Raw genomic sequence first — 25,126 nt, 5'->3', positions numbered from 1 at the left:
TGTCATTTTTTGGGAGTTTGTTTTTCTATTTTAGATGCCAAAACAGCAATTTTACTTCACATGAGATATGCAATTGCCACAAAATCAGTGTTAGAAAATTGTTAGAATGTAATTTTATAACACTTTTCATAATACTACAAATCTAAAATATCAGCAATTTTTAGGCATGAGCAGACCATATATCTGTTGTAAAATGAAGGTACTGCTTTAGTTATATGTGGGTAAAATTGACAAAACTAGATATTTAAAACTTATCTTTTAAGATAAATTGTTCGAAAATCAAAACATCAGTCTTTTCCCCTTAACACCAGAATGTCAGACTCCAGCATCAAGGTGGAGTGTTATAGAAAATCCCCCACTTTTTTTTTTTTTTAATTACTTTGTTGGTCACCTTTGTACAGTAATTATTCCCCTTAGGTGCAGCCTTCTCACCACTCTTCAGCTGGCAAACCACCGTCTGCTCTCCCCTCCCCCCACTCACCACTCCTACCCTTCCACAGTGCATGCCCCAGGTCTGTGGGCGACTCGCAGCCTCATTCTTGTCCTGGGTGAGGACCTACCCTAACCCTTAGCCCCTAATCCCTGATCTCAGGACAGGTCATGGGCTGGCCGGCTCCAAGGAACCACAGCAGAAATGGCCTGGGCTCTCAGTGAGGAGGAGTATAGTAACGTGTGTTTCTGGTCTTTTTGATATGGGCCATTCTCATTGTGGTTTTGATTTGCAGCTCCCTCATGATGAGTAAAGAGCATTTTTTTTTTTCATGTGTCTGTTGACCATCTGTATGTCTTCTTTGGAGAAGTACCTTATAATCTCTTCAGTCCTTTTTAAATTTTATTTTATTGTTGCGTTTCATGAGTTCTTTGTAGATCTTGGGTATCAGCCCCTTGTTGGATAAATGGTGTAAAAATATTTTCTTCCATCCTTGTCTTTTTATTTCAGTGGTAGTTTCTTTCACTGTGCAGTTGTTTTTAGTTTGTTTTAGAACCAGTTGATTACGTTTTCTTTTGCTTTCTTTACACTTGATGACAGATCCACAAAACATCTCTCAAGAGTATGTCATGGGGTGTTTTGCCTGTTTTGGGCTCTCAATTCTTTTCCATTGGTCTTTGTTTTCTTGCTGAACCATACTCTTGATGATTACATCTTTGTGGCATGGTATGACATCTGGGAATGTAATGTCTCCATTCTTTGTCTTTTTGTTAGGATTGCTTTGGTTCTCTGTGGTATTTTGGGTTTCACATGCATTTCTGGAATGTTTGTTCTAGATCTCTGAAGAATGCCTTTGAAACTTTGATGTAAAGGTTGCATGGAATCTATGTATTGCTTTGAGTTTGAGGACTGTTTTAACAATGTTAATTCTTCAAGTCCATGAGCATACAGTATCTTCCCTTTACTTTGTGTCTTCTATTTTAGTATGTGAGTTTTAGTTTTTGTTGTATAGGTCCTTCACCTCCTTTGTTTATTACTGGGTATTTAATTTGGCTTGATAGAATTGTAAATGAAATTGTTTTCTTGATTTCTTCATTTTCTACCTCATTGTTTGCATATTGGAAGGCAACTGATTTTTTTTTTCTTTCTTTTTTTTTTTTCAGTAATTGTTGGAAGGCAACTGATCTTTATATATTGATTTTGTAACCTAACTTTCTCAACTGATAGATTGTTTCATTTAGTTTTTTAGTGAACCCTTCAGGTCTTCTATATATATTATGATGTAGTCTGCAAATGATAGCTTTACTTCTTTCCCAACTTGGATTAGTTTTATATCCTTCTCTTGTCTAATTGCTCTAGCTAGTAATTCTAATCCCCTGTTGAATAGTAGTGGTGAAAATGGTAATCCTTATATCAGATCTTAAAGGAAAAACTTTCAATTTTTCATCAATAAGAATATTTTCTGTATCATCTGTAATTTTAATTTTGTTGAGATTTGTCCATCGTCTTCAGTTTTTTTGAAGATTTTTCTTTTGTCATTAATTGGTTTCAGTCCCATCAAATGCTATCTCACCATCAATTGATATGCTTATATAATTTTTGTCTTTCCTTTTATTGAAACATTGCATCGCCTAATTGATTTTCTGATATTGAACCATCCTGGGCCCTGAAATGCATTGCTGAATTTGGCTTGCTGAGATTTTGCTGAAGATATGCATTAGAGAACTTGGTCTGTAGTTTTCTTTATTTTCTGGTGTCTTTGTCCGGTTTCAGAATTGTGGTGATGTTAGCCTTAAAAAATGTTTGGAAGCTCTTAATTTTTTAGAAAGTTTGAAAAGGAACAGTATTAGCTCATCTTTCATGATTTGGTAGAACTTGCTAGTATAATAGTGTAATCATTGGATCCTAGACCATTGTTTTTGGGAAGACTTTTTTTCTTCCTTCAGTTTTCTTGCATTTAATTAGTTTGTTCAGATTTTCTATTCCTGTTTTAGTCTTGGATGGTTGTCTATTTCTCAGAATTTGTCTGTTCTAAGTTACTCAGTTTACTAGCATGCAGATGCTTTTAGCAATCTCTTGTGATCCTCTGTATGCCTGAATGTTGTAATTTCTCTTTTGTTTTTTATTCTTTTTGAGTTTTCTTTGTAAATCTAACTAGAGGCTTGTCTATTTTTTGGGTTCATTACTCTTTTGGACTCTCTTTATAAATTTCTACTTCATTTATTACTCCTGTAATTTGTATTACTTCTTCCCTTCTACTGGATTTTTGTTTTTTGCTCATCTTTTTGTAGTTCATTAAGGTGGCAAATAAGGTTACTTATTTGGACTTTCTTATTTCTTTGTTCAGCCACTATATATGCCTCTTAATACTGCATTTGCTGTGTCCCATATCTTTGTTGCTGCTTTGCAGCAGGAACTCAATGAGAGAGTTGTAGAGCAGGCTTGTAAGACAAGACTTTGCTGCTTGGGCAGAAGTTCTTTTACCATTTATTGTAATCAGACAGGATAGTAAAAGCTGATCTTAGGACAGTGATATGAGGAATAGGCATGAGGGACAAAGTTTTGCAAGGGAAAGGGGAGGGGACATCATGATCACTTATCAAGAGACCTTTGAGTTAGCAAAGTATGATGTTATCACAGCATGGAAATAGTCATGTAATCAGGTCAACGGCGACCTAGGCTTCCTGAGCCTGTGTGTCTTGCTGTATGAGCTCTACTCCATAGGTGGCCAAGGCATATTCTGCTGTGATTTGTAGATAGCAAATAGGTCACACTTGCCCGTGAGTGTCCAGATCATAGGAACCCACACATAAATTCTGGCAGTTTGTGTTCTCATTACCTGTTGTCTTAAGATATTTTTGATTTTGCCTTTTATTTCCTCAGTGATACAATAGTCATTCAGTAGTGTTTTGTTCAGTCTCCAAATACTAGTAGTTTTTATTGTTTTTATTTTGTGGTGGTTTCTAATTTGTGGTCAAAGGAAATGTTCGATATGATTTCAGTCTTCATGAATTTATTGGTACTTATTTTGTGGCTCATTATGTGGTTATACCTGGAGAATATCTCATGTGTACTTCAGAAGAACGTGTTTTTGGCTTTTTGGGGGTATGTCTGTTAAGCCCATGTGGTCTAAATCTTTTTTAAGGCTATTGTGTCCTTATTTTCTGTCCGGTTGATGTGTTTATTGGTGAAAATGGAATGCTGAATTCCCAGCTTCCAATCACTGTCTGTTTCCAGATTTGATAATTGTCTCATATATTTTGATGCTCCTTTGATTGATGAGTATATATATTAATGAGTGTTATGTTTTTGATGTTTTGTTCCCTAAATCATTACATACAGTCCGTGCCTGTTTCTTTTTACCTATTTTAGTTGAAAATCTATTTTACCTTGTAAATATGGTTGTCTCTGTGGGGATTACATTAGTATTCGAAAGTTCTTAATACTCTGATTTCAATTTATACTCTTAACTTCCATAGAACCCAACCCAACGATTTTGCTTGTTGATATCACAGTATTGTATCTTTATACATTTATAAATTCTTTTAAATGCATTTGTCTTAAATTATTTGGAAAGCAGTTCTCCATAAAACTTCAGCTTAATGTCTGGTGTTATTTTATTTCATGGCGGACAACTCTCCCTCAACAATCTTTAAGGGAAGGTCTAGTAGTTATGGCTTTCCTCAGTCTGTGCCTTTCTGGGAATCTAAGTTTCTTCCTACACTTCCCTCCTTGCCCAAAACAGGATTCTTGGTTGCCAGTTTTTTGTTTGTTTTATCATTTTGAATACGTCTGCCTACTGCTTCTGGCCACATACAAAAAACATCTTGTTTATGATAAGTTACTTCTTTCTTGCTGCATTCAGGATTCTGTTTGTCTTTAGAAAGTTTGATTATAATGTGTCTCAGTGTAAATATCTTAGTTGGAGCATATTCAGCTTATTGAATATTTTCATGTCTTCAAACTATTATTTTTTTCGAATAGTCTTTGAAATACTCTTCTATGCCTGTCTCACTTCTCCTTGGACTTCTGCAATGTGTGTATTGGTTCATTTTATGTTGCCAAAGGCAAACATAAAGGTTTTGTTCATTTTTTTCAGACCTTTTCTTTCTGTTCCTGAATTTCAGTAATTTCCATTGTTCTGTCTTCAAGTTCACTTATTCTTTTTTCTGTTTGATCAATCTGCCATTGAATCCCTCATGAATTTTTCTTTTTTTTTTTTAAAGATTTATTTATTTATGCACACAAGACCTGGGGTACAGGCTAGAGGTACAGGGGGTGAGAGGATAGGATTCATCAGAGACAGAGTGGGGGGCAAAACAGGCAGATTGACTGAAATACACTGCTGAGGGGAGCAGTAGGCAAGGCAGGAAAGGTCTGCTGCACCATGTGGGTCACCTTCCTTGCCAGGGATTGAACTCGTGCTATGGCTATGGATAGCTTCATAGTGCTGTGCCATCAGGGAGGCCCCCTCATGAATTTTTCTCTGTTATTGAACTTTCCTGTGCCAGTAGGAAATTAAAATTTCCTGTTTTATTCTTTCTAGTTTTTTTCTTTATATTGATATGTCCATTTGTTCTTATTTCATTTTCTTCATCCTTGTCTTCCTTTAACTCTTTGACTACAATGATTATTTAAAAATTTTAAATAATCAGGTCTTTTTCAAAGAACAATTCCTATCGATTAATTTTTTTATTGTTTTGAATTAACTGTTCCTTTGTTTGCCTTCAGTTTTTTGGTGTTTTTTTTTTTTTTTTTAACTGGATAGTGGTAATTCTGGAAATCGGATTCTCCCCCTTTCTTGAGGTTTGCTGGAGGTTTTTTTTTTTTTTTAATTATTATTAATGCTTTTTCCCCCTTTTGTTTTTGGATTATTTTGGGCACATCTGAGGTGTAAACTTAAGACCTCAGATCTTTTGAGTCTTACCTGGGTACATGTGGTTTCTTTCAGATTTTCCCTGTGTAAGGACTTGTATTTGAATATACTAGGCTTTAATATTTGGTTCCCAAACAGAAAAAAAAAGAGAAAAGTGAAGTGTGGGAGGGGATTACCCTTTAATTCCTCCTGAAGGGCTTATATCAATGGCTACCTGTCTCTGTACCTTTGTGATCAAAAGCAACAGTCAGCAATCATACCATAGATCCTGGTATTTGTAGCAGAGGATTCTTTTTACCTACTCTGGCATGCATAAGCTGTGCATAGCAGCTGCCTGTCCCACACTAGGGGCCAGTGAGTATAAGTGGTGAGAGGCTATACTGGGCTAAGACATGAAATTGATCAAAATTAACCACATTTTACTATTTAAGTATGGGAACTGCAGATCTTCAGTAGATTCTAGACTTCCAGAATAGTTACTCTAGACAGATTCTGCTGTTGCACTCCTCATCTAGGTCGAGAGACAGATTCCTGACTCATATTTGTTGCCCCAGAATCCTGTGTAGTACAATTTAATTTATGTCTCATATAAGACTAAGGTAGCACTTGATATGTTAATATCCTGTACATCTTTTCTATTGGGCCAGCCTGTATTTTTGTTAGAACTCTGTATTTAGCTTGTTATATATGTTACATATTTTTTTTTTGCATTTAGTAATTTAACTTTTGATTTTGCTTGTGGTAGATTTTGCTATGGATAAATATTTATATTTGTGTGTTTGAATTTATCCATAGCATTTAATGTATAATTAGTTCAGTAATTCAAAGCTATTAAAAAATGTATTCAACTTCTGGAAGAGTGTATGAGAAATTAATAACATTGGTTGCCTTTTGGTTTTGGGGTATCTTCTTTTTCTCTTCTTTTAAATCTTTAATAACCATTAGAATAAAAAGAAGAAAAGCAAACCAAAACCTACAGCAGAAGCAAGTAACAGTATTCCAGATTCCAGTAAATCGGTTTCCATTCAAGAAGAGCAGTCTGCACCTTCTTCAGACAAAGGTGATGTTAATGGTCACCATGTCAATGGTGCCATCAATGACACAGAGTCCATGGATTCATTCAGTGAAGGTATGGAGACCCTTTCAATAGATGCCAGAGAGCTGGAGGACCCAGACTCTGCCGCGCCAGATATGCTGGATAGAACAGGTGAGTTTATTAACAGGTCTTTGAGAACTTGCTTTCAGTTGAAAAATATAGGGACTTCATGAATGAGAGGTCAATCAATAAATTTAGTCTCGTTAGTCTTTTATTTTTTAGTTTTGGTTATCTCGTATGTGAGTCACATTATGTAATTGTAAAGGCCTGGAAATATAAATCTTTCATTGTCGTATATTTTTGTTGTTTAGATCAGTCTTCTAACGCAGTAGTAGACTTTAGTGCTTAGAGACTAGAGTGGGTGGGTGGTCTTAAGACGTTTTAATTGCATTCTTAAGGAAAATGTCACTGAGTCAGTAGTCTAAGTTTCAACTCAACAAGGAATACGAAATAATAACTATGTCATGGTTTGATTAGGAGTAGACGTAATTTTTATAGTCCCACATTTATTTTCTGTTGAGTTAAGATCAATGTTAGTTATAAACTCAAATATCTTTTACTTTTTGTTTTACTGCTTTGTAGAGAAACTGGGAAGATATTGGGACTATCTCCCTTTAAATTGCTTGATTGTTAATCTAGTTCCCCTTGATCTGTTTCAACTGGCTTTATAAACATAATGCTTATGGTACATGAACTATGTTATATATTTTGGATCTTCTTTCATTGATTATTTTTGCATACACATAGAGACTTATAAAACAATACAGCCCCTGCACTGTCCTCAAATAAATCAATGATAGTCATTTCCATTTTTTTCTGAAGCTAACTTTCATTTCATTTCCTAGTTCTTGACCCTTTGTATGCCCTAAAGTTTTAAAAACTTTTCCTGGTATAATAGAAAAACTCTTTTTTACACAACATATTGTACAGAAGTTATCAGAAGCTGATGATTTTGACTGTCTTCACATTCATGTTCCTAGAGCTACCAGGAAACTACCAAAGTACAGCGAATGAACTAATCTATCTAGAGAGGAGTTAACACAGAATTCTTCATTAAGATGCCAGTGTTAAATCAGACACTACTGATAGATTCATCCAGGGTTCTGCTTTTTGGTCTGTTTGTCAGTTGCTTTTGTTCACACCTTTTAGGAGGCATTATTTTGCCTAAAAAAGAAGTCTTACCTTTTATATATATGTATACTGTGTGATTAATTTACTTCTAAATTATGCTCTAAAATACTGTTGTTTTTTATTGAACAGGGTCCATGTTGGAAAATGGTGTCTCTGATTATGAGTCCAAGTCTTTGCATTCTACTCAGAATTCTCAACAAAATAGGAATACTGGCAAATCTTTCTCAAGACCTACCACAGGATCTCAGTTTTCAAACCTGGGCATGGAAGATGTTCCACTTTCCTCTACCAATAAAAAACTAGGTAACTCAGGGCCCTCCCTGGTGGCGCAGTGGGTTAAAGCACAGCACTCCAAAGCTATAGGTAGCTGCTTCAGCACGAGTTAGATCCCCATCCAGGGAGCTAACCCACATGGCAGAGCTAACCCCTGACCCTCCTGCTGTTCCCCTCAGCAGTGTATTTTGTCATTCTGCCTGTTCTGCTCCCCACTCTGTCCCTGGTGAATCCTCTTACTACCCCTGCACCACTGGCCTGTACCCCAGTTCTGTATGCATAAATAAATCATTAAAAAAAAATAAAACTAGGGGCCCTTCCTGGTGGTGCAATGGGTTAAAGTACAGCAAGCAACCCTCAGCCACTTCAGTGTGAGTTTGATCCCCCACCTGGTGGTGACCGCATGGCCTCTTCTGATCGGATCCTCAGCAGTGTACTTGTCAGTCTGCCTATTCTACTCTCAACTCTGTCTCTGGTGAATCCTTTTACCACCCCTGTACCTCTGGCCTGTATCTCAGTTCTGTATGCATTAAAAAAAAAAAAAGGGAAATCGGAGGCCTATTTTTGAGAGAAATTAAAAAACTTTTTTTTTTAACTAAAGACCAAATTATCCCTTTTTTTCCCATAGATAAGGTTACAGAAGAACAGTTTTAATTTATTTATTCCATATGAGCTGAATTTAATTAATGAAGCTCTCTTCACCTTTCTAATGTAACCCTCAGCTTAGTACAGAAATAAATCTGACACTATTAAACAAAAACTTACAAGGGCTGAAAGCGTTGAGGTATATTTTAAGAAAAGTCAAGTTGAGATGAGGACAAATAAGTAAAAAATTGAAATAAATAAAAAATTTATGTTAATACATTTATAAACTTTTTCACTTTGTTACCCCAGCTATTAATTGTACATATAATTTTGACTGAATGATTTAGAAAGATTGATAGAAGTCTTTGAAAATAGTTGAAGTATCAGAGTAAGTGAATATATTTAATCTCTGTCAAAATTAAAATACTCACATGTAATACTGCAACCTTAAATTCTACTACAGAGAGAAATCCTTATCAATTTTTTTCTTATCAATTTTGTAATCAATACATGGTAAATTAAATTCTGCTAAATCCTGTCACTTAGTGAGTTTTGAAAATGTGATACCTAATAGGTTGGGAGTTTTTTTGTCCTTTTTTCCCCCCATCTTGTGTGGTTTATAAAACAGCTTTCTTAAACTTATTTGTTATTAATAAAATTATTTTATATGCTTGTTGATGTTTTGACAATATTTTTCTTCACATGTGTGGCCACTGTAGCTGTCCCACCATCAGAGCACCCATAGTCCTCTGCCAGTGTGTTGTGCTCTTCTCCTCATTTTATCTCTCCTCTTCCAAAATTTAATTTTTTTAACTGTTTAAAATCTGCCAGTAACCCCATCCAACATATTTGTCATAGCTGACATTGTTTTTTCATCTCTAGAGTTATTTGGGAGCTTTTAAAATATTTTCTGTGTCTATCCTTGACGTGCTTATACTTTCTCTACATTCTCAAACATAGTATCTGACTATATTTGTTTTTTTGATGTCCAAATCTACATGATTCTATATCTGTGCCCTTTCTATATCAGTTTCTGTTCATTGATTTTACTTTATTATGAGTCATATTTTTCTGCCTCTTGCATGCCAGTGGTTTTTTGTTGGGTTCAAGACTATGGATTTTGCTTCGTTGATTATTAAGTATGTTTGTATATCTTCACATATTCTTGTGACGTATTCTGGGATTTGGAAACAATTTGAAGCTTGCTTTTGAGCTTTTTAGGTAAAACTCGAGCATCATTTAGTTTAGAATAATTAATTACTGAGGCAGTGTCATTGCAAGGGCTCTACCGGGCGCCCTCTGATCATGTGAACATGAGCTGTTGTTGGCCTGGATGAGCTCTGGGCATTGTTCCCCCTGTTCCTTTCCAGTGGTTTTTTTTTTCTCCCTCTTTCAGGTAATTTGTTAACACCAGTACACTGAGAGTCCTTAGCTCTCTGTACCTCTCTCTCATCTGTGTGCTGCTCCCTTTTCTACAGTACTCTGCCCGAGAATTCTGGATACCTTGTCCCTGTCCCCACCCCTGGAATCTCAGCTCTGTCCCCTCAATTCAGAGAGAACCTCAGGCTCATTTAACATACTTTCCTTACACCACAGCCTGAAAACTTTTGAGACAGTAAGTTGGGGCAATTATTTTCGTTTCTGTTTTCTCAGGGGAAAATGCCTGTTGACCATTGTCTGAAAGCCACTTAATTTATTTTGTCTGTGTATGCTTAGTTGTTTAAGACTAAAGGGTAAATCCAGTTTCTATAACTGTATCTTGGCTAGGATACTTACCTATGTTGAGGTGTTACATGCACATTTTAAATTGATCCATCATGATGGAAAAAAGTTATTGATTCAAATGTAACAATGTAGACTTGAACATGGAGACATTTATGACCTTCCTTTTAGGAGACTAAAGGACTTGTAATTTCAAATTTTTGTGCAGTTAAATTAAATCATAATGCAACCACCCCAAAGATTTTATGAAAACTTAGTTTTTTGTCAAGGCAGATGTAGGAATGTAGGAAACATTCTTAATCTACACATTTGTTATTTTACATGTTTAGGTGTTCAGCACCAATTTTCAAGATACCTATGCTCCTTTTCTGTTTTTTTAATTAACCCTTGATTTTTTTTCCCCAAGGCTCCAATATTGAAAAATCTGTGAAAGACCTCCAGCGCTGCACGGTGTCCCTTGCACGGTATCGAGTTGTAGTTAAAGAAGAGATGGATGCTTCCATTAAGAAAATGAAACTAGCCTTTGCTGAACTGCAGAGCTGGTAAGTTAGATTGCATTTGATAGTATTAGCCCAAAAATGGCCACTAACCAAGGCCATTCACCAAGTTCTCACTCAACATGAGGGAAAGAGACTTAAAAATCCAATAGTAAATTTATCTTTCTGCTTCATTTTATTAATTTTGGTCATCGTGTTGGAATAAGTGGCTCAGAGAAATCATAGTGCTTTTGAAATGGTCCTGAGGTTACTATTGGAAAGGGATAAATATTTATAGAATAGATCATGTATCCTTACTTTAAGGTCTATCTTAAAGTAATCTGTAAAAAAGCACATAACCAGTTATTTTAAAACAAAATTATAAAGCCGGAAAGATCTGTCTTTGCTTTCCTACCTTTCTTTTACCTTCTGAATGCTCCCCATCCTCTTCTGTCCCCTGTTATTAATCACTTGGAAGCAAAAAAACCAAACTGTTCTAAACAACTGTGCACTATAGTAGGGGGAATAGGGTTTGGTAAAGTTAAAGAGGTTTGATGTTTTTAAAAAGTTGAATCATGGACTTCTCTGCCTGTTCAGTGCTTATGTGTATTGTTGACTTACAAGAGGGAACTATGCTACTTGGCAAATATATTTTATTATAGAATCTTGGGGAGGCAGAAATGTATTTTACTATCTTCTAGACTACTGGAGCTATTGTAACTTAGATATTAAGATGTCAGCTGATATTTTAAGTCATAATTTCTTGAGGGGCTATTTGCATTTTTATAGGGGATTTTTTTTTTGAAAATGAAAAAGCCATAAGGACCACATTAAGTAAAATGATGGGGAGACAAGCTGCCAGATTGCTGTTTGGGATTTAGGCCTCTCTGCTCTGCTTATTTGCAGGACTGACTTGCCTGGCTGTGCTGTAGGAGAGGAAGAAAGTGTCTTAAATAGAGATTTGTTGTCATGGCATTACTCTTCCTCCCAGCCATCCTTCCCTTTTTTACCTGTCTGGGGATTTTTCTTAGGTCATTCTACCATGTCTCTGTTCACAAACACTTTGGTCACTTCCTGCCTCAATAGATAAGAGATAGAAGGCATATGGGTAGCCTCTCCTGTTCTGTGGAATTAAATTTAGAAAAAGTGAATTAACAAAGATACAGCCTCTAAAAAATTGCTGACCTGCTCATCATTTGTAAAGTCTGGTATATAGTATAGGGTCATTAAGTCATCAGAACTAAAATCTGCTAGTTGACCCATGCTTTATCCTGAATTCTGAGCATTCTGGTTCAAGTTTTATAACTAGAACAGAGTATCATATCTTCTGTTTTTCTCAAATACACTTTTGCTCCAGCCAGATAACCTACTGTCTCAAAACTTAATACTCACATTTACCTTCCTGTGTATTGGTTAATATCACTTTCCCACCCTAAACTTATTTTATATTAAGCTGTAACATCTGAAAATTTTTCTAGGTGACTGATTTCTTCTCTTCCCAAACCCCTGGGAGGGACCATCGTGACCTTAGTCCTAGATTATTATCACATATTGTTGGCTTATTTGGAAAAGAATGAAGGGCTGAGAGTAGGTTAACAATCTCCTTGATTGTTTAGCTTACTGATTACTTGAGGTAGGATCTGATTCCATTCAGAACCAGCCTGAACCCGGAAATCCAGCTCTAGGAGAGAAATTTCTGAATTCTTGTCAACTTGGAAGCCAGCCAAGGGGATCCTCCTTCAGTAAATGACAAGTGAAAAGGTTTCCCTGCCTAGGAACTGTTTTAGGATTATTAGCAAGGGTAGCAACCAGGTCAATTTAACTTGAAGGAAGAGATTACCTACTCTATCCTGCTGGTCTAAGCCCTTTTTTCTGGCTGATTGGATTTTTAAGCTACCTTATTTCAACACCCTTTGTAGCTATACTTCAAGACTTAATTGACAGTTGAGCTAACTTCATTTGGCACCAAATCAGAGCTTGGAGTCACTTAGGAAACCATATTTTTGTGTATGTATTTGGCTGGTTATAGTAGAAAAGAATTGCTGTCTAAAAAATTTACAACACTAATATCATGTTATTAGGATACTAGGGGAATTATATTAGTAACTGCTTACACTTTAAGACCAAGTGAAAGCTGACATATATCTGTGGGAAGGTCAAATCTAGAAGCTTCCCAAAATTTGTTCTCATTGGTGACTCAGTTATAGTCATCTCTAGGTCCAAGTTTTCTTAACTAATAAGACTTGCCTGACATTAGTTGACTTGAGTTTAAGGCTATTAAGGAGCAAGATAGAGTATAACAGGAAGCTGAAGTGTATAAACTGCTTTGGGTGACTTATATAATGTGTGGGTGAAAAGCACTAATGATAATATTCAGCTTGCTTTTACATTAAAAATATATTTTATGACCCTCCCTAGTGGTGCAGTGGGTTAGGACGCAGCACTGCACGCTGGCCATAACCACTTCAGTGTGAGTTCGATCCACGGCCCCAGAGGTGACCCACATGGCGCGGCAGACCTCTCCTGTCTCGTCAGCTGCTCCCCTCAGCAGTGTACTTGATCAATCTGCGTGTTCTGCTCCCCACTCTGTCTCCGGTGAATCCTCTCACCACCCCTGCACCTCTGGCCTGTACCCTAGTTCTGTATGCATACATAAATAAATCTTTTTAAAAATACATTTATTTTTTTCTTAAAAATTCTATTTTATTTCCTTACTAAAATGAAAAAATGGGTAAGAGAATATGACCATCCAGAAATTTGAGATTATATATCACAAAAGTCAGTTTAAGTTTGTGCTTAAGATTTTGAAATTTTCCCTACAGGATTCCTCATTGACCCTCAAAAAGTGACTTCTTTTTATTTGAACTTTTTATGCTTACATATGGCTACTATTAGCTTTACCAAGGGCTTTTAGCAATCCTGAAATTTTTAAAGGCCACATAGAGATGATAAAAATTTAGTAATCATTTCATGAACCAAAGCACTTTCAAACATGTCTACAAAGCATTGAAATATAAGAATGGACCAGTGCAGTCAATTGTGTGTGTGTGTGTGTGTGTGTGTATGTATTTTTAAGACTTTACAATTTTAAATTGTTCTTCAGTTTTTCATGTTTAGGACACTGGTATCTCTTTTTTTTGCTAGTACTTTCTTCTATAATGCTCTTTGATTTAAAGAGGTAGCCCTTTTAAGGACTATCTGTGAAAATAGCTAAAATATGTTAAGTTTACTTCACAGTTTATTAAATATGTTGAATCATAACTATCTGATTTATTTACCCAAATTTCTATCCCCTGAAATAGGAACTTTTAATTTTATGTTACTGTTAAAAGGGATTGAAGTCCTATGTCAAGCAGTTTATCTTAAGGTGATATCACAAGTTTCAAACTCAATGTTTGAATGTGTGTGCTGATTCCCAGTCACCTTCACCCATCCATGAATGGCTCACTTGCCACTGAAGCTTAAAGACACAGACTGTTGGTGCATGTCAACATGTTATTTCCTCCTTAGGTTAAAGGCTGCATAACAGAGAACTACCATTATGAGACTGAGGAAATCAGTCATTATGGAACAAGGTTAGAATGAGAAACACCAGGATGTTGATTGAGTTTATGAAAATCTTTGTAAGTTTATTTTTAGTTCAGTAAAATGAACTGTAAGAAGGAATATTTCATTCCAATAAATAAATATTCCTTTGTTTTATAATTCACAAGGTCCTAACTTACTCTCCTAAGGTACAACATGGAGTAATTTGTAATTAAGATACTTTTCAGATTTGACCTTAGTTGTGGGAAAAGGTATGAAGATTAAGGGAAAGGTCACTTAGAAAAGATTTCTTAAAAGAATGAAAAAGAAGCATTGGCAGGAAGGATGTGAATAGAGTACTGCATCCAGGAGATATGATAAATACAGGCATATAAGGAAGATCTACGTTACAGATCTCCCAAATTGTGTGGGTCTGGACCCCTCCAGGACAAAGATGTTTCAGGTGAACCAAGGCAAGGCTTTATAGAGGTGTGTGCATGAAGGAGCCAGTGCCTGTAAAGGAGAATTTTGGCTTGACTCCGTGAGGAAGCAGTGTTTAAAGGGCTGGTCCAAGAAGCTGGCAGAGGGAGCGGCCTCAGCTTATTCTGGGGATGGACTGTGCCCCAGCGTTGCAGGTGGCACATCCAGCTGTGCCTGCAGGACTCCTGCCCTTCCTCCTGCAGGAGCTGGTGAGACAGTCATCGGCTGGGTGCTGGTATCCCTGGCCTGGCACCTTTGGTCGGTCCAGTGGGCCGCGCTGCTTGACAGGACGTGCGTGTGGCCTTGCCGTCCGTGATTTGGCCCACCTGTGTGGAGAGTACCTGGGGCAGTGTTGCCCCTATAGGCTTAAAATTCCAATTCCCTTTGAGCAGACGCCTCAGGTACAGGGTGACGGCAGCTAAGGCGCGTAGAGCAGAACAGTGCACCGGGTAGGGTGAGACCACTGATGAAAGGGTCTGAATTTTGTTTTTCTATTTTCAAAGGTTTCATTATTCCCTTATTTTTATTGTATTTCCCATCTTTTTAATAGCAGTTTAAAAAAAAAAAAAACCTTCACATACACAGTATTTTATTTTCTGTGTTCCCTTGTGTGAGACCCTTTTTTCTATGTCTGTGTAATCTGAATAGTTGTAGTCATAGTGAGAGTATAATTTCAGAGTCATTTTCACTTAAAATTACCTTTGACTCACCTCTGTATAACTCTACGCAGTGTTAGCATGAGTACATGTTTACTTAGTATTTCTGGACAGTGGACATGGATGATTTATCAGAGTAATGTGAAGATAGGTTTCTAAATAGATCCTCTGACACTGAGAACTCGAGAGTACAGAAATTAGGTTAATAATTCCTACTGTCATTTGTTGAACTTCTACTGTATGTTAGAAGCTTTTATGAATACTATCTGTAATCTTTGTAAAATGTCATTTGTAGTATTACACTCCTTTTATAGATGAGAAAGTATAGGCACAGAAAAAATTATCTGCCTCAAGTTACAGTTGGGCTATGTGATGCTTTTCTGCTACACCCTGCTTCCTTTTTCTGTGTCTCTCTAGGAGCTGAGTTAGTCTTCATTCTTCAGTCTGCCTTCTTCACTCACACAACTCTCTTTAGACATTGCTGTAATTCCCGAGAGAGGACTCAAAAAAACAAAGCTGTTTCATATGGGTAGCTAATCAGCTACTTGCAATGTGATTTTAACACTTCATTGACTTTTTTTTCCTTACAAATAGAAACTTAACTCCTAGATTGCTACTTTATTTTCCCCAAAACAGTGTATATAAAATACCATCATTAAGCCATATGATCCTCTGATACTCTTTTGACCACTGGAATAGAAGAGAAAGGCACATTATTACTCCACTGAGGGCCTGTCCAATAAGAAGAGTTTATATTTACAGTTTTAACTTCTTAAAAGCTATGTCAGACTTGAAATCACATGTCCACATGCTTTGTAAAGGACTCCTTACAAACAGGAGTCCATCAAAAGTTTTCTAAAATCAAAGTTTGATTTAACAAACTTGCTCTTTCAATCCACTTTCATACCCTGATTGTTTGGCTCTGTGTGATAACCTGGCATCTTCACTGGCTCTTAATTCTGCTTTGAGCCTAGACGTGTGTACTGTACTCCCAAAAGTTAGTGTTAGGAGTGGCGTCTTACAAAACACTTGAAGCATCATTAATTCTCTACAAATAAAAGCTACTGACAAGTCTTGGTTGTTTTATATGAGGAAAAGAAAAAATACTTTCAGGGAGGAAAAGCTGTTTTCATTGTCTTTGCTGGGATTTCTTCTTTACTTGACTAGTGGAATTCAAATAAATAGGTTTTAGGATTTCAGCAAATAAAGTCAAGTACAAATGTTTCCTAAGACCATTATTAAGTGATTTAGAGAATTATCCTTTGTATAATCCACTGTGGAATTGCTGGAGTTGTGTTTCCATTATACACACTGGTTACTAATGCAACCACCATAAACAAACGTAACTTTTTGGCACCAAGAAAGCTAACAGCTGGGATCAATCAGATTCATGTTGCATATATTAATTAAAGAGACTGCTTCAAATGATGAACATACATCTCAGAGATACGAAGGATAATGCTGCAAGGAACAACAATCTTCACCAGTGAAATTACTTAAAAACCTTAGAATAAGTTGAGCAAATATAAACATGATTAAAAGTTCTAGTAAGGAGGGGAGGAAATAAAGGAACATTCAGATGACTTGCCAGTCTTTTCTTAGTAATACCAGTCACTGCAAACCATCTTTTATGACTAAAGGACAAAAAATTTCTCTACATTGTATTAGGCAAGACTTAAAACCTAATGTCTTTCTAAACAGACTCCCAGCAATTTTTAGCTGAATTTCATTAGCAGTTTCAGAATTTAGTGAATCAGGTGCTTATTATGGTTTATTTCCATTCAGGAAAGCTCCAAATAGTTGTAGGCATAGACCTTCAAGCACCAGAGTGAACTAGTTAACAAAAAGTCTGACTGACTGAATGGGCCTTTAGTCACTCTCTGAGGGGACTCACTGCTTGCAGTTATAGCATCTAAAAACTGCTACCTCCGGGCACAGGTACTTTTGAACCTCTTAGTCACAGATTTATACGGGACTTCCTCTTGGCTTCGGAACAGATAGAAAACTATAGCTCATGTTTACTCACTGTTCAAAAGCCATATTACAATAATTGGCTTTAATTGTAAAAGATGCTTCTGCTAGTTATCCACACTTAGTTTACTTTCACTTTTGAACTCTTCCTGCCTTCTCTATTTTATCATATTGTCGGGATGCAAAAGGAATTATCCTATGGCCCTCTGGGTTCTTCTAGACTGGAAAATAATCAAATATCAGCGAAAAAGATTAATAACAACATATCCATGAGAAAGATCCACAGGGCTTCAGATTTCATCTTAAATAGCTAAGGGTAGGGGGGAGGGAAGGTCTATAAGTGAGTTTACAGTTTAAATTCTATCTTTTCCCATGAAAACAGATAAGGATATTAGAGTTCCCTGGGACACACCTTTATACAAGTTTCCTTGTAAATATACCTTTTTCAAAAGCAGTCTCCACCCAGCCTTGAGTGGAATGGACCTCCCATAAAATCAACCTTTTGTCAAGCAGATTTATGTTGGGGTGGCAGTTGTTTACTCCCCTGCACTGCATACATCCCACCAACTTTTTAAATGAAAACTAAAGAAAAAATTTAAAGGATAGTGCATACTTATGTGTGTATCTGACAAAATGTGTTACATGACAGAGAGAGAGGGGCACCCCTAAAGCCCAAAACTTGCCTGCTCTAAGAGGGTTCTGCCATCCGCCACAAGACAAAACATATAAAACTTTAATGAAAAGGGACTTTAATACAGTAAATATACAATACGGAACACAAAGAATATAACTCTAAATCAAACACCTGAGGTGACCCATCTCCTCATGGGCAAAAGTCCACCCAAAAGGGATTGGCCCAAAGCAAGGCCTGAAAGCTGCCACAAGACTAAAGCACTTTCTGGCTGGGACCCATGGAAAAGGGTCAGAAATGGCCAGACAAGTCTGGGAGGAAAAGAGCAAAATCAAAATCAGTATAAACACTGCCATAGTCACCTCCTCACGGGTCTCACCCACATCTGCCTTAACCAGTCCAGGGTCAGGAAACAAGCCCGGTTTCTTCCTCACATGCTCGCTGCTCCATGTGGCTTCCTCAGATCTCCTTCTTATTCTCCATCCTGCCTCCTTGTCTTCTTCTCTCTTGATTCCTTCTCTTCTCTCCTTTTTCTCTGCTCATCTCCACCCTCCTGGGTGGAGCAGGGAACCTGGAACTTCCCCTTTTCCTAGGGACCACCCTGTTAGAGAACCATATGGAAGTCACACGTGTCATGATACTTCACCCTGTAAGTGCTTCAACATGAATCTAAAAAAAAAAAATGATTTTTTTCCCCTACATAATTGTAATGCATTATGTGATGTGCTTGTCAGAGTGCCAGTGTAAAGAATCCTGTATCCTTGGATTGTTGTAGGCTGGCAAATAATCAAGCAAACATTAGACAAATTGATAAAAAATTAAATATCATAATAAAATATTTTGTTATAGGGAATAACACACATAATCCTATATAAATTGGAGAGATCCAGTAAAACTGAGTAACAGTTTATGGCTTCAGATGCCATCTTAAATGGCTTGGCTAAGCCAGTGGAGTTAGGAGGAAGAAAGGGAAAGGTTATTTAGGGACTTTACCAAGGAAGGCACTGTAAACAAAAAGTATGCAGCTTTAAGTTCTATCTTCCAGAAATAAGGACATTAAGTATTCCTGGTACCATGATGGAGTTGCCCTTAAGGGAGAGAGCTTGCCTATATACATGTAAATGTCTCTTTCTGAAGAGTCACCTCTACCTAGCCTTCAAAGCCCCTCCCTGAAATAAAGTTCTTGCCTAAAATAAAAGCTTTTGGGGAGTGGAAGGAGGGGGGACAGAGTTTTTGCTTTCCTGCACTCTTTAATTGAGCAAGTTATAACGTTGTTTTCTGTCAGTCTCAGCCTGTTCATGGTGCTGTTACAGGGTAGAAATGTCTGAGGTCGTCCACCTGGGGCCCTGTTACCCACGGCAAGCCCCCCTCACCTTTCCCTGACTGAGGCGATGTTGTGTCAGAGTGGGCTCTTGTGCCTCCTGTGAGGTACACCCCAGCAGTGACCATCCAGACACTTTGAAAAGTGATCAGTCCGGAGGGAGTGTGTCAGGGTCATGACGTGTGGTTTCAGGTGAAGAAGGAGCCCCCATGGGCCTGGGAGTCTGCCTTTATGGGGGCTGAGGTTTCACTGTTCTTTATTGGGGAAATTTAATGCAAAAGAACAGAAATTAAAATATGGGAAGAGAAAAGCAGGGACAGTGCCTACTGTCCAGGTCACCCAGGACTTTCTAAAAAGGAAACTTCGAGGGTGAGCTGCCTGGCTCTGCTTAGCTGTGCACCTGGCAGTCTGTTGAGGAGCTGTCCTTGAAGTGGATACCTTGTCAGTCAGAAGCTAATGGCAGGCACTTCACTCACATTAATCCTTTTGTATTTGAAAGATCCATAAAAAACTTAATGAAAAACTGCAAATATCAGTCAGGCTTTCCTATGAGGAAATGTTCCAACAAACTCAGTTAGTCACTAGATTCCTGTTTAATGCTTGGCTGATATCATAGAGCTTTTCAATAAATGTTACCAATAGGTGACTGCCTAACTAGCAACAGAGAAAAAGAAATAGGGGTGTTTACCACTTTTCAGTCTTTTTTGGCATAAAATGTAACCTGATTTGTTTTTTAATGGAATGGTTGTATAATTGTTGCTCAGACACTGGCCTATGAATTTCTTATGATTGTTAGTGACCAGTCAAGAAACAAAGTTTACTTTGTTAGATATTTAGGCCAGGTGGGCAATGACTAAAGAAAAGTAAATGGCCAACTCTAGTCAGGACTCCAGGAAACACTTGCCAGAGTTGAAGCCCAGGGAGAGCCAAGAAGTGGCAGGAGGAGAAAGGCAGTCCTCCACGCCATCCTATAGGCCGGCCGGGCAAGCCCTGTGGGGAGCAAGAAGCACCCAGAGGTGGGGGGGTTCCTTAATCAGCAGCTTTCCTGCCTATAAAACAACTCCTCTCAGTGCCCCTCCCGCCCAGGGGAAGGACTGAGCTGGGCAGTGACGGGGCAGCGGGCACAGGGCTCTCCTGACTGCGGCCAGGGCTGATAAGCTGCTCCCCAAGAGCATGGGAGGCGGGGCGTGACATAGAAACTGCGCCCGCATGGATAAACCAGCGCCCGGCAGTCCTGTTCAGTGCACCCCACCAGGGGACCAAGTGAGCAGCTCCTGCACCCTGTTTAAGACAAGTGCTCCCAGTGTCGCCTCGCAGCTGCACACCCATGTCTGCCTGTGTGATTTCATCTGCCTCTGAATAGACTTTGCGTCTGCTTCTGCTGAAGATGTGACTGTCAGTTCTCCTCACACCATGGTTAAGGACTGAGGAACGCATAACCCAGAAACCCCAAAACCCAACAAGTTAAGTGGACTAGGCGTTTTCACAGGAGAAAAAGGTGCTGTCGCATGTACTAGTCCCTCCTGTACAGAAGAGTGAGAATTTGCAGAACTCTTTCCTTGTAGAAAACATCATGTGACTTTTCAATAATAAAGATTGTAAATTGCAAGAAGCTTACATGTTTGCTGAGATTTTTGTCATAAATATTTTACGACCTTTGTCAGAGACAAAGAATTTGTCACCCTGCGGACACGGTGTCTGCATCTTAAGGTGGTTCAGCAGCAGAGAGAGGTGGCTTCAGATCAGGCCGGACAGCTTCTGTCTCAGCTGTGCTTTTGTTTTGCCTTTTAGGTATTCCAAATGCTGCTAGCGTTCTTGGAGCAAAATACTGCCAAGGTTTGGGAAATGCTTTATTAGCAAAGTATTGCTGCCCCACAGTAGCTGTATCTTCTTTCCAGTCTTCTGAATTAATAAGCCAACCAAATTTGTTCTGTTACAAGTCTGTTTATTAACATCACATATAACAATGATAAACCCTGAGTCCTCTGACTTTTGTTCCTGAGGCATTGACCCTGCCTTGTACTTTTTTGCGTATCTCACACCGTAGTCTCTGTATTAACTATGTTGTGCTAACATGTACATACTGAGCTAAGTTGAATTACTGTACATATATATGTGTGCGTTTGTGTGTGCATATGGTTTTACAACTAGAAGCAAGGATAAATATTTTGTTAATCCTATGGCTGTAGTGAATTCCAAATCTGAAGACTTGGAGCATTTCATGCTTTGTATAGGTATTGAAATTTTAGATTTTTTTCACACTTAGCAAAGTTGATAATTATTTGCACTCAGAATCTGGATTCTAGGGTAACCTCCAGTCTCTTCATATGTTGAAGGTGGTGGCTCTTTCATAAGGATGTAGGAAATATTTATGTGCCTACAAGACATTTACCTTTGCAGTAGAGAAAATTCCAGTTGCCCATTTAGTATTCTTTGTCTAGGAAAAAAAAAATCTTCCAGAAACCATTGGTTCCATTTTTTCCTATTACTATTACTGGAAACCAGTACAATGTATATGTCTTTTACTACTTTGTATTCTAACGAGTTAGTCAGGGGACTTGGTATAACTGTGGTAAAATGTTCAAAATAGACAAATTCAAATTTTGGGTAAATTTACCATGCCCTCTCAGGGCTATTGCCTGGTAGAAATTCATTAGAAGCAAAGATGTCCAATTTTGTAGAACAAATAAAAAAATATGTCAGCACACACGTGCAATTATGTCATTCCTCCAAAGACTCTTTTTTTATTTTAAGCTCAGCTTAACTAAGAAATGGATTTTGTAGCTTGCTACTGCCATCTACTGGTTCTCAATTTTTGGGCTTCGAGCTACTGATGTAAAATATTTTAAAATGAAAGAATTAGATCTTCATTTATTAGCATCCTTAAAATATTTTTTACTGAGGGTAAGATCAGAATTTTCTTGTGGTCAATACAGTGTTTCCTTTGTTAGTATGCTTTTAGTGAACAGATGCATAAGACTTTCGCCACTGTTGACAGTATGCTGTTTTTCTTAGTTCTGATCAAATCTTTATTTTCCTTTGTCATCCTTTCCTAGTTTAATGGATCGAGAAGTGGCGCTGCTTGCTGAAATGGACAAAGTTAAAGCTGAAGCAAGTAAGACTGATTTTGAATTATAGCTGCTACTAGTTAGTAAGCACCTGCATCTCAACACCCATAGCAAATGCACAGTATGAATATTGCAGTAAAAGTTTACATACCTTGGTTTACAGTCTTGAACAGGTGTGCTGCACCTTCAGGTGAAACAACTTTACAAAGCCAGTTTCTTTTTCTTTTTTAATATTTTCAAATTTTAACATTGTGATATAGAGTTTGTATATAAGAGAACATCATGGTTTCTGCCACTATAACATGGTCTTAAGAAAGTACAGTACCCACATGACTTTTAAAATTTTATTTTTTCTTTGTTTCGGTGATTAAACAATTCCATTAGGTTTTTTCCTTTCTGCTTGGGATGGGGGGAAAAAAACCTTTGGCATACTGACAGGAGACTTTACCAGGTTGCCTACAATTTAGTGTTTACATTCCTATTGCTACCTGGCCCAGAACTCCCCTGTTTTCTTGGCTTGTACAGCAGTCTTCACTCAGTGTCCATGATCTGTCATCATTGGGTGTGGGAAACGTCGTTGATTTGAGGGTTCAGGATACCATGACTAGGGTTTCTAGAAAGCTTACTAAAATTTGTTTTAGAGGAATAGAGTCTAATATGAGTAATTTGTGGGGCTTTATACAGAAGAACCTGCTCTCTTTCTTGTCGATTCTATTTTGGGCTAGGTTAAAGACACACAGCTGTGTGAAAAAGACGAGCTTGTCAGCTGCAGCTTGTGTGGCGGCGTGGATTTGGGGCTTTCGGCAGTAGGTTTTACCTTCATGCACTGAATGCCAGATTCGTAGGTAGGAAGAGTATTTCTTTTAACCTGCTGTCAAACTGGGAAGAATAGAAATAGGTTGAGATGCTGACACAGTTAAAATATTTGCATCTACAGTCATGGACCGAAGGAGGCAGCTTGGGAGCATTGAGCTTAGTTTAGTTTTCATCTGCTTTAACAGAAAATACTGAGTCCATAACAGAGATTCTTTTCACTGTTTTTCAGAGATGATATTTTATTTAAATGAGTGGTAGATGGTAGAATTTCTGAATGTGACAGTTTCAGTCTGTTCTTTTACTTATGTGTTTCTTTGAAGTTTCAGATAAAGTAGTCAGAAGACAGTCCTTACTTTTTAGAAGGTACTTTTTACAGTGGCTCTTTCATAGAAAATTTCACTTATTTCAAAACGAGAGACTCATATAACTTAAAATCCCATCACCCAGTTTCATCAACTTTTTTAATCTGTATCTGTTTTTCTCCCATGTTGAAAATCCTGGTTCTTAGTGATTCTAATATAATTACTCAGTTATTAATATTATTAAGAAGGGGCTTCCCCCTCCACACACACACACGCACACATTATAATTTTAGTAACTTACACGTTCTTAGTATTTCAGAGTTTAGGATTTTTTCACATTCATTCACATATGATCTTCATATCAACCTTATAGATTAGGGTTGTTTTTTTTTTTCCCCCACTTCATAAATGAAGAAATTCATTCTTTGAGATGAAATGAGTTCCCTCATATGTAGAAATCTCTACTTGACACATTTTCTCCATCTTAAGAAAATTGTATTTTAGAGTCCTAGAAGACTGGAGCAGTGTGGAAGTAAACTTGCAACAAGTGGCATGCAGGCTTTATCTCCTGGCTGGGCCAGTGGGTCGTGTGTAGCTGCTGGGCTTGCTGTGCTAACTCTGTGGGCATGTTCCTCACTGACTGAGAACGCGTGCCCTTGTTGTTTGAGCTGACATGGGTATGAGAAACACGTCAGTGGCATCTATGTAGCATAATCAGGCTGAAAACTTGCTGAAGATACTCAGCTTTCTGAAATTCCTGGTACAGTTCTTTGAAAATCCTATTTATTTTTTTCTGAAATAAATTTCTCTAATCTCTCAGTAGCAGTCTATTTGGACAGCAGTTAGGAAACGAGTTGACTACATGCAGCAAAGTGGTCTGTATAAATGAGATTTATTTTTATCTCATTAAATGAAATGCCCAGAGGTAAGCAATCCGGACTGCTGGGTAGCTCCACAATTAAATGCGGGATCCAGGCTTCTCTGTCCTTCTACACGGAGACACAGTTCGTTTCTGGCTAGAAGGTACCGCCTCAGGCTGTGGAGTTGAAGTTAAAGTGTGGCGTGCTTACTAATACTCACTTAGAGAACTTTCCTTTAACCCGCCTGCGCCTGTGAGTTTGCTCAGGTCTCAGTGGCCAGACTGTATCGCATAACCTATCTGTAACAAAGCTTAGAAATGGAGCTTTCTGCCTAAGCACTTTGGACTGCTTGATAGAAAAAAGGGACAATGGATATATAGTTGCCAGCAGTTTTTGCTACCATTCCTCATCTCAGCTACCTGCTTCTACCTTTTTCTGAAATGTGCACACTCCCTCGAAGTGAGCATACACCTCCAGAGTTTCAGCTGCCTAGTAAATTCATCTGAAAGTCCAGGGCTTCTGGATAATTCTTAACTTGCAACTGAATATGGCATGTTGTGGTCTGGGGTTCCATCAATTAAAACTTACATCTCCTTCCTCCAATATGACGTAGAGAAAAAAAAAGCGAATAGTTATAATAAAAATTCTCAGTTGGAAAAGTGATGGTCAGATCTTACTGGACAAGAACAGCAGACCTCCTGCCCTTGGGTAACATGCCGTGCTTCATTCTCAGTGGCTCTCTAGTTCTGCTTCCTAGTAGAATTTTGCCCATTGTATTCTGAAGCCTTTGACTTTTTACTCAGAAAATGTTACTATCTGTATTCTCCATGCCCACACGTGAGATACATTTTGGGTACATTTTGGGAGTGTGCCAGAGAAAACGTGTCTTTACAGGCTGTGACCATCG

General features: G+C 37.8%; 1 protein-coding gene across 2 annotated transcripts in view; it reads left to right on the top strand.

Annotated features, from left to right (window-relative positions):
• Positions 1–25,126, top strand: part of SPATS2 (spermatogenesis associated, serine-rich 2) — a 78,927-nt gene that overhangs the window by 46,209 nt on the left and 7,592 nt on the right. For both annotated transcript variants that reach the window (XM_012732634.1, XM_012732633.1), the window contains 4 exons: positions 6,252–6,513; positions 7,663–7,836; positions 10,520–10,655; positions 22,230–22,288. In XM_012732634.1, coding sequence (XP_012588088.1) covers positions 6,252–6,513; positions 7,663–7,836; positions 10,520–10,655; positions 22,230–22,288 — 631 coding nt within the window. The remainder of the gene's footprint in view (positions 1–6,251; positions 6,514–7,662; positions 7,837–10,519; positions 10,656–22,229; positions 22,289–25,126) is intronic.

Source organism: Condylura cristata, unplaced genomic scaffold (genome assembly GCF_000260355.1).
Source record: "Condylura cristata isolate star-nosed mole 26May11 unplaced genomic scaffold, ConCri1.0 scaffold00034, whole genome shotgun sequence".
In the NCBI taxonomy this organism is placed as follows: Eukaryota; Metazoa; Chordata; class Mammalia; order Eulipotyphla; family Talpidae; genus Condylura; species Condylura cristata.
The sequence above is the reverse complement of the archived record's forward strand: the minus strand, read 5'-3'. Positions and strand labels throughout refer to the sequence as shown.